The following is a 10,084-nucleotide window of genomic DNA, read 5'->3' as shown; positions in this document are numbered from 1 at the left end:
GACGCGCATCAGCCCGAGGTCTCCAGCGACGCGCATCAGCCCGAGGTCTCCAGCGACGTGTATCAGCCCGAGGTCTTCAGCGATGCGCCATAGCCCAGAGACTTCGGGAGGGGTAAAATATAATAAGCATTTAGGGGGGTGGACAGGTTAGGTTGGGGAGTAAGGCCGGAGCCTGAGCCACCTCCGTAGTAGGAGGTTGGGGAGGGGGGGTGTAGCACAAGAACCGTCGGTGACGGTGGCCACCCTCCCTTCCCTCCCTTTAGTTAGGATTATTATTATTATTTATTTGTTATTTTTTGTGTGTTTATTTTTGTGAGGGGCTTCCGGGGTCTGCACCTTTGGGGGGGGGGGGTACTGTCACGTCCTGACCAGTAAAAGAGGTTGTTTGTTATTGTAGTTTGGTCAGGGCGTGGCAGGGGGTGTTTGTTTAGAGTGTTTCAGGGTTTGTTGGGCTATGTTCTTGTTAGTCTATTTCTATGTTAGTTCTAGTATGTCTATTTCTATGTGGTGTTTATTGGGTTGACCATCAATTGGAAGCAGCTGCTCCTCGTTCCTTCTAATTGAAGGTCCTATTTAAAAGGGGTGTTTTTTCTATGGGATTTGTGGGTAGTTGTTTCCTGTTTTGTGTTCGTGCACCTGACGGGACTGTTTAGTGTCGTTTGTTGTTTTTGTATACGTGTTTCTTTTGTTTTCCTTCTTTAATAAAATAAGAAGAAGAGTTTACACGTTCCCGCTGCGTTTTGGTCCAATCCCTACGACACCCGTGACAAATATACTGTGAACAAAACATGACATGGACTCACCATGGGAATCCAGGTGAAAACTCTGAACCCTTATTGATGTCACCTGTTAAATCCATTTCAATCAGTGTAGATGAAGGGGAGGAGACATGTTAAAAAAATTATTATTAACCCTTGAGACAATTGAGACATGGATTGTGTACATCATGTGCCATTCAGAGGCTGAATGGGCAAGACAAAAGATTTAAGTGCCTTTGAACGGATTATGGTAGTTGGTTTGAGTGTGTCAAGAACTGCAACGCTGCTCGGTTTTTCATGCCCATGTTGATTCCATTGCTTCCCACAGTTGTGCCATGTTGGCTGGATGTCCTTTGGGTGGTGGACTGTTCTTATACACATAGGAAACTGTTGAGTGTGAAAATCCCAGCAGCGTTGCCGTTCTTGACACAAACTGGTGCACGTAAATATTTTGTCTTGCCCATTCACCCTCGGAATGACACACATACACAATCCATGTCTCAATTATCTCAAGGCTTAAAAATTATTATTTACCTTTCTCCTCCCCTTCATTTATACTGATTGACGTGGATTTAGCAAGTGACATCAATATGGGATCAGAGCTTACACCTGTATTCACCTGGTCAGTCTATGTCATGGAAAGAGCATATGTCCCTAATGTTTTGTACACTCAGTGTATCCTGTATTATTCGATATGATTTTATAATGTAAACATTATAATATCTACTGTAAAACAAGATCAATAAATATCCTTAAGAATCAGCCAAAGACTTTATACCAAGGCACAACTTCAAGAATGCCACACACATGCCTGGCAAGTTTCCCTCATGCCCACAATAATTCTAGATTAACAACAGGGTGTAGAAACCCAATGCTCTTATCTGTTACTCAACATCAGTGCCTGGTCTTCTTGTCTCTGTCATCATTAAATATAGTTGACACATCAATTGACGAGGATGAGCCATCCCTGAAGGTTGTGGTTGGTGGTGGTGAGCCAAAATTCACACAAGCTGCTGCTACTCACTTAAGTTGCAGCTGAGCTGTTGCCCATGGATGTCACCAACAAGAGGGTGGTGTAGGTACAGAACCTCCTTCACTCTGTACATATACTGTATAACTCTGAGCCAAGCACAAAAACAATGCAGGTATAATTGGTTGGCTCTGGGCGGCAGGTAGCCTAGTGGATAAAAGTGGTGGACCAGTAACTGAAAGGTTGCTGGCTTGAATCCCGAGCTGACTAGGTTAAAAATCTGACAATGTGCCCGTGAGCAAGGCATGTCAAATCAAATCAACCCTAATTGTGCCTTTAAATTGCTCTGGATAAGAGCATTGACTAAAATATGAAACTGTAGAAGGTAATACAATGGATAAAGACGTTGATGATTTGGCATCCTCAGTGATAGAGATTCTGCTTTGGAATCCTTTCAAAAGTCCCATTTCAGATATCTACCGTGAGGAGGTAGATCCGGTGATACAGACCAAATGGCTTTTGGCATGTTTTCCCTCAAGATAAATCTGACATAAACACTTCAATAATTTGCCTTGAATCTGAGTGGTGCCATGAATAATATGCTCTTAATGTGAAATGATGTTGTCTCTACCATCTGTCTACCAGCACTGAAATTAGCTCACTAGGAAAGTAGAGCACATTTATTTCTGTTTTTGTCTGGATTGACAATGAATGGGTCCTTTGTTGTAAGGAGCACATGGACTATATCTTACTTTTTCCCATCTCAAGCAAAAGAAGATCAGAATCTGTCAAACAGAGCCGTCTAATCTTGACATGAATCCACTTGTTTGAAGGGCACTCTATACTGGCAAATGTAAACTGGGTGGTTCCAGCCCTGAATGCTGATTGGCTGACAGCCGTGGTATATGAGACTGTATACCATGGGGTATGACAAAACATTTGTTTTTACTGCTTTAATTACTTCAGTAACCAGTTCATAATAGGAATAAGGCTCGAGGGGGTGTGGTATATGGCCAATATACCACGGATACAGCCATTAGCTGTGGTATATTGGCCAGATACCACACCCCATTGGGCATTATTGCTATTATAAACTGGTTACTGAAGTATTTAAAGCAGTAAAAACAAATACATATATTTGATGCAATCCTTCTCTGTTGCACATGGAATGACTGATATGGTAGAGCCTACTTGGTCGCTCTGTCTTTCCATTTCAGTTGAGTATTGATTAGATGCACAGAAAGAGTGTGCTATAAAGTGTTTGTTTTGCCTTTTTTATTGAACATGCACTACATTCATATGTGGAAAAACACAAATACATTTAGAAAGACATAAATGTTAAAATTAGCTGAAAAACAGACAATTAAGGGGTTGGAGTGCTGTTTGTCCACTGTGTTTGCCTTCTATTTTTGTAAACGCAAGAATGCCATCCAAATAGTAGGCCCTACACACACGTTAATTGAAGTTGGCATGGATGAGCTATTTTTGTGATACATTTTCAGCTCAACACAGAGGTTTGTGTTGAGATGTAGCATCATCTTGTGGTACATTATGAATACTGCATCTAGGGACATTTTGTTGTTAAATGCCCTCTGATGGCGCAAAGGAGAATTGCAGTTGTACCTGGCCTATTCACTCACATGGGAGGACCATAGAGACGAATACCAAGAGAAATATGGTTGTAGTTTATCTATAGTACTAGGGATGTGGTCAAAGTGAATGGGTGAGAGAGTTTTTTTTTCTTCATCACATATTAGGGAAATCAGTATTTGGGGTTCAGAAAAGTATCTGTGTCCCCAGCCTCAGTCTATAGAGGCCTGTCACATGTGGCCCAGGAGGGTTCAGATGTATGGTGATGGGTCGGAGCGGTCACACATCTGCAGCTCCATGTGTGAAGTGATGCCAGAGAAGCGCTCCTGTAGGGGCAGCAGGTAACCCAGGGCCTCCCCCTGCGAGATGGGCCCCATGTAGCGGTACGGACGGATGTTGAAGATCTTCACACAGTACTCTGTCATACAAATTAAGAAAAGACTGTTAATGTAAGGGAGATGACTCGGTGAACGACCCTTGCGTGATGAGTAACCTTGAGCAACCTTGCCTGAAGACCTGAAGACTTGCCCAGGCTTTAGCTCAGTGGGACAATATCATCTTGTGATGCACATCAGACCTTGGTTATGATAAAGCGTAAAGCAATAATAATATGAACAACACCCATTTAGTCCCAGATCTTCTTGCCCTGATAGCAAAAACAGACTGGCACTCACACTAACAGACATTAGGAAGCCGTGGAAAACTGCTTATTGCCTCATTCTTCAACACTGCACTGCAATCAGATGATCGTTCATTTGTTCATTTGTTGTGAGGCCTAATCACGCTACAGTTTGCACAAAGATGAAAGAGTCTGACGGAACATGTGTTCCTCCCATACTGCGGTTCAATTAGAGGTAGCGAGGACCAGAATAATGTTGTTTACCCGTTTCCCGCACTGCTGCTTATCAGGCCAGGATGCACACGGCTAATGCAGACGCATGGCTGTGGCCTTAACGACGGCGGTTACTAGAGATCATTATGCATTAGCTGCCTTTGATGGGAATTCAAAAGCAGCCAGGTCCAAGTGTCAAAGGCAAAGGGGAGTTCAGTGGGATCTCAGCCCTCCTCCACTACCGTGGCTAATCCCTCCAAATCCCTCGTTACTTCCTCCGTAAAGGAGACATCAGCCTCTGGCCTGGACAGAACACAGGCTTAGCTAATGCCCCATTACACGCTACTAGATCGTCTAGAAAGGTTATAATAATTAGTTAGTGCTGTTCAAGGTTCCACTCTCACAGTCATGGTATAGGAGCATCCTTGAGTTACCAGTCTCTTGTGTGTTTTTTTGCTGAATGTGAAGTCTACGGCAATGAAGCTACAAGTGTATACTGTACAGTACGAATTGCTCACCGGAGTTGGTAAGTTTGACGCCATCGTACTGGATACCGACCACTGGCCCCCTCAGGGTACCTGAGAAGGGGGCGTTGACAATGCTGTAATCGTCACACACCACATCCACTGCCTTGTGGAGGCTGTCACCATCTCTGTGAGAGAAAGCATACAAAATATGTTTATCCTTTGATGCAAACGCATATTTAGACATGCCTATTTACATGTTAGTCATATAGTAGACGCTTTTCTCCAGAGCGACTTACAGGAGCAATTAGGGTTAAGTGCCTTGCTCAAGGGCACATTGACAGATTTTTCGCCAAGTTGGTTTTGGAGATTCAAACTAGCAACCTTTCGGTTACTGACCCAATACTCTTAAACTTAACCGCTAGGCTACTTTCCGCCTTAGATGTATATTTCAACCTATATTCTCAGTAATGTAACCCATCTTTCTGTGGTTTAAACATGAGCAGTGTCAAGCTCAGAGAGGTATGATAAGCTCTGTGAAATGTCCCCAAAAGAGAATAAAATAGGCCCCATCCCATGTCAGAGACCTTCTAGAGTTGAAGCCCCCACAGCCAAACAAGTCACAACCCCTCACTCTGTTGTTATGGTGACTGGCACACAGGACACTCCAAGCCCCGGCTGTAGGGACAAGACATGAGACTGTGTTACCACTGAACATAGAAAAACGCCAAAAGACTCCTAATGTGAACTACCAAGCAGAGAGTTATGGAGTAGTGTGTCACCTGGCATACAGCACTGGTGTGTCTTAGGTGCAGCACACTTGTCCTTCAGGTACCTCCCCTGACAGATGTAGGAACTGCGTTGGCAGATGCCACCGATGCTGGAGCAGACAGTGTTGTTCCTTGGCTCCTTGTCACTTTTTGGACTTCCTGTCTCTTTGCCTTTGACTTTTTCGTTTCGGGTCAGCTTCTTTCCTTTCTTGTTGTTTCCCACTTCTGGATCCCTTTTGACCTCAACAACATCTTCAACCTTCTTCTTATTTCCTTTATTGTCTTTTCCCACCTTCAAATCCTTTTTTACTTCAATGACATCTCCGACCTTCTTCTCCTTAACCTTCTTCACCCCTCCATCCCTTTGCTTTTCACGTTCAAGAGCAAAACCTAACAGCAGGACTTGGATGTAGGAGAGAGAGCAAGGGGGGGGGGATTCTCAATCACTCTCAATGAATTAACTTGTCCTGCAACAACGCTGTAAAGAGCATGCAGGGTCCTCCACAGGTAAAACTGTAACAAGGCGCTAACTTCTAAGCTTAGTGGTTAATGGGCAGGTTGTAGTTATTCCGACTGGCAGCCATTGCTCCCATCCAGGCCTCAACACTAGTGTTGGTTCTTCATTAACTCTATTACTCTCAACTGCACAATTAATTTCCAATCAGTCATGGCACCTGAACACACAGGCTGGCCCTTGTAATTGAAATGAGCTACTTATCACTAAGGCATAGTCAGGGCGTACGGAAAGCAATTTTCTCTGGCACGCGCGACACCATTGTAACCTCAAGGAAATGCAGTGGGGTTGGATTTTCTAGATAAATCAATACTAATGGATTACCCAGGCAGCCCCTGATATGAACAAACATCTCAGACACAACTAACTGCACATGCTGGTCCACATGGACTTGTTGTTAGGTTAAATAGCACTCACTGGTAGTTTTTATACAACCAGGTGGAGCCCTGTTTACAGATACTTAGACAACACGTCTATTTGCATGGTAGAGTGTCTTATTTTACTATGACAGACAGTTGAATAGTTTCATTGCGTTAATAGGAGTGTTATTTTGTTTAATTTCTATATTGTAATTACTTTGCCTTACCTCTCTTATCCTACCTCATTTGCACATGCTGTATATAGATTGTTCTACTGTATTATTGATTGTATGTTTGTTTTACTCCATGTGTCACTCTGTGTTGTTGTATGTGTCGAACTGCTTTGCTTTACCTTGGCCAGGTCGCAGTTGCAAATGAGAACTAGCCTACCTGGTTAAATAAAGGTGAAATAAAAGAAAGTAAAAAAGAGGGATGCTGCCTGTTGCTCACCAGTCCTTCAAAGCCACTCTGATAGCTAGCACCTAGCACCCTGGGTTAGATGCACTGTTGCATGAAACACTCCATTATGCTGTAAATTACAGTCATTCCACCAGTAAGCTGATGAAACCCCCGAGGATTCTGTTTACATTCATTTACAGCCACTTAATACGGTTCTCTTCATGCACTGTTGCTGTGGGGGTACTAGGCACTGAGTGTGTTTATTGTTTTGACTGAAATCCACTTTTAAATGCAACCCCTCTTCCATGGTGCATGCTCTAACAGGCTGGTAAAGTAGCCTGCATTTACTACTGGACAATATACTTACAGTATGCAAGAAGAGCTGAGATCATGGAGATTCTTAACAGCATTCTGGCAGTTTGGACTGGCACTCCAAAACCTACAAAACGAGAATAGGAACAGAAACCAATTTGTTATGTTCGGCAAGCATTCGATTTTGAATAGTTTTATTCAAAATAGAAGACTGAATACATTCTCAAATAGATATAGACTTTGTTATAGGCAAAAATGTAAAGCTAGGTCTTGATAGTAAAGTGTATGCAGTGCTTACCAGTCCTGTGGAGGAGTTGTGTGGGTGTAGTGAGGGCAAGACAAAGAGAAGACTGTGTGAAACCAGGTTAGCCCAGTCTTCAGTATGCATCCCTCCTGGCCAGAGAACATTCCACCACAGTCAATATTGATATTGGCATTTAAAAAAGCATATCCACCGCCCAGTCTCTTGCTCTCTCTCCTGAAGGGAACGATTCTTCACTGTGTTTCCGCTCCTAAAGAAACTGCTATAACCAGGCTAACCTTACCAGATCTATGCATCCATTGCCGCTATGACTTTTATTAATTGTAATCTTCATCAGTGTCAAATCAAATCAAATGTATTTATATAGCCCTTCTTACATCAGCTGATATCTCAAAGTGCTGTACAGAAATCCAGCCTAAAACCCCAAACAGCAAGCAATGCAGGTGTAGAAGCACGGTGGCTAGGAAAAACTCCCTAGAAAGGCCAAAACCTAGGAAGAAACCTAGAGAGGAACCAGGCTATGAGGGGTGGCCAGTCCTCTTCTGGTGTCAGCATCGTACTCAGCATCTTCACCTCTCCTTCAGAACCAAAACAGTACTTTTCTCCTTCAGCACCATACCAGTGTAATCATATCTCCAAAACACATGTTTTATCCTGCAATAATACGGTTTTACATGTGACCGTGCCACGTCAGCATTAGTATGGATGGAAGCCTGTGAGTCTCGTGAGTACATCTCACCACTGCATGCCCCCCTGTCAGGGCTTTACTTAACAAGATAAAAAAAAATACATTCTTCTCGAGTTCATGAGATAATTAGCTTTAGGCAGGCACACAATGCAACTACATTCAATCAATAAAATTAAGTCACTCCACTCTAATTTGGCCATTCAAATGCTGCCACGTGGACATAGCACATGATGGGCAATCTGTATGGAGCCTCTTTGATGACCAGTGTGCCCAACAGCATAGCACCAATCAGGCTGTTAGGTCTAGTACAGCTGGGGTTATAGTCCCTCCCTCCCTCCCCTGGGGGAGTTATAGGACTGGACCAGGGCACTGGTGGTGTGTCGACACACTCTGAATTTTAATGTGGTGGGAGAAAAGTTTTGGTGGCAGAGAGAGTTGAGCCTTTTCAGCCGGGCGGCTTTGATAATCAAATATCTGTTCGGGGGATTATGCTGATAGACATATGGCAAGGAATTAGAAAGAGAGATGGGAAAAAGAGAGGGGAGTGAATGGAGCCGTAGCTAAATCTCAGCCAGCAACGTAAACCAACACTTCGCCTTGGGCAGAGATGGGGGTATGTTGGCTCAGAGTGCCTTTTGGGTATATGCGCCACATTCCCTAAAACTCCTCGGAGGACACGAGTGACATTTCACTCTGGCTGCTTCTTTCAGTCACTTTGTTCTGGCTTCTTCAAGGAGACAGAGAGGAGGAGTTAATATGATATGTATTTGAGCAGCAGCAGCTGAAAAATGAGCTCCTACAAATATTGAAATTGACATGGTTTTTAGAGTGAAGTACATCGGAAAAAAGCAAAAGAAAACTGCAAGACTGAATAGGAGAAAAAACAAGCAACAAACAAAGAAGATAGGCTTTTGAAAAATAACTATTTTTCATAAAATTGTAGTTATCTTAGCAAGCTGAATTGTTTACCAGTTGCTAAGCAGTTGCTAGGGACTCTTTTGGAAGAAGCTAGCTAGCTAACGAAGAACAACAAAGAATATCTAGTTAACAGAAGAAAAGAAAGAGAAAATCAGGACAGAAGAAAAAGGATATCAAAGTGAAACAGTTCTCTAAAGACACAGGAGACAATAATACAAGAAACAACACTTCTGTAGCTTGTCAACTATGTGTCTGTCTATCCCTGTTCTCTCCTCTCTGCACAGGCCATACAAACGCTTCACACCGCGTGGCCGCTGCCACTCTAACCTGGTGGTCCCAGCGCGCACGACCCACGTGGAGTTCCAGGTCTCCGGCAGCCTCTGGAACTGCCGGTCTGCAGCCAACAAGGCTGAGTTCATCTCAGCCTATGCTACCCTCCAGTCCCTAGACTTCCTGGCGCTGACGGAAACATGGATTACCACAGATAACACTGCTACTCCTACTGCTCTCTCTTCGTCTGCCCACGTGTTCTCGCCATACCCCTAGAGCATCGAGCCAGCGGGGTGGTGGCACTGGAATCCTCATCTCTCCCAAGTGGACATTCTCTCTTTCTCCCCTGACCCATCTGTCTATCTCCTCATTTGAATTCCATGCTGTCACAGTTACCAGCCCTTTCAAGCTTAACCTCCTTATCATTTATCGCCCTCCAGGTTCCCTTGGAGAGTTCATCAATGAGCTTGACGCCTTGATAAGTTCCTTTCCTGAGGATGGCTCACCTCTCACAGTTCTGGGTGACTTTAACCTCCCCACGTCTACCTTTGACTCATTCCTCTCTGCCTCCTTCTTTCCACTCCTCTCCTCTTTTGACCTCACCCTCTCACCTTCCCCCCCTACTCACAAGGCAGGCTATACGCTTGACCTCATCTTTACTAGAACCTGTTCTTCCACTAATCTCATTGCAACTCCCCTCCAAATCTCCGACCACTACCTTGTATCCTTTTCCCTCTTGCTCTCATCCAACACTTCTCACTCTGCCCCTACTCAGATGGTATTGCGCCGTCCCAACCTTCGCTCTCTCTCTCCCGCTACTCTCTCTTCTTCCATCCTATCATCTCTTCCCTCTGCTCAAACCTTCTCCAACTTATCTCCTGATTCTGCCTCCTCAACCCTCCTCTCCTCCCTTTCTGCATCCTTTGATTTTCTCTGTCCCCTATCCTCCAGGCCGGCTCGGTCCTCCCCTCCTGCTCC

The 10,084-nt window shown here is 44.1% G+C and overlaps 1 protein-coding gene across 1 annotated transcript; it reads right to left on the bottom strand.

The window, feature by feature from the left end:
* Positions 1 to 2,986: 2,986 nt before the first annotated feature.
* LOC106567508 (uncharacterized) lies at positions 2,987 to 7,365 on the bottom strand. Its single transcript, XM_014136821.2, has 6 exons — positions 7,267 to 7,365; positions 7,024 to 7,095; positions 5,397 to 5,786; positions 5,202 to 5,292; positions 4,669 to 4,802; positions 2,987 to 3,736 (listed from the first exon to the last, which is right to left on the bottom strand). Exons 2-6 carry the CDS (start codon positions 7,064 to 7,066, stop codon positions 3,570 to 3,572), a joined length of 825 nt encoding a protein of 274 aa, XP_013992296.1. The 5' UTR covers positions 7,067 to 7,095; positions 7,267 to 7,365; the 3' UTR covers positions 2,987 to 3,569.
* Positions 7,366 to 10,084: the final 2,719 nt, after the last annotated feature.

The sequence above is a fragment of the Salmo salar genome, chromosome ssa13 (assembly GCF_905237065.1).
Source record: "Salmo salar chromosome ssa13, Ssal_v3.1, whole genome shotgun sequence".
Lineage (NCBI taxonomy): Eukaryota > Metazoa > Chordata > Actinopteri > Salmoniformes > Salmonidae > Salmo > Salmo salar.
This window is presented reverse-complemented; position numbering and strand designations above follow the sequence as displayed.

What these genes read in the sequence shown, in the direction of transcription:
- LOC106567508 (XM_014136821.2), bottom strand. Translation starts at nt 7,066, where the DNA reads ATGCTGTTAAGAATCTCCATGATCTCAGCTCTTCTTGCATACT. An exon ending in ACACCAGTGCTGTATGCCAG is followed by an intron (nt 5,293 to 5,396) that starts GTGACACACTAC and finishes TTGTCCCTACAG; the next exon opens with CCGGGGCTTGGAGTGTCCTG. An exon ending in CGTCAAACTTACCAACTCCG is followed by an intron (nt 3,737 to 4,668) that starts GTGAGCAATTCG and finishes TTTGTATGACAG; the next exon opens with AGTACTGTGTGAAGATCTTC.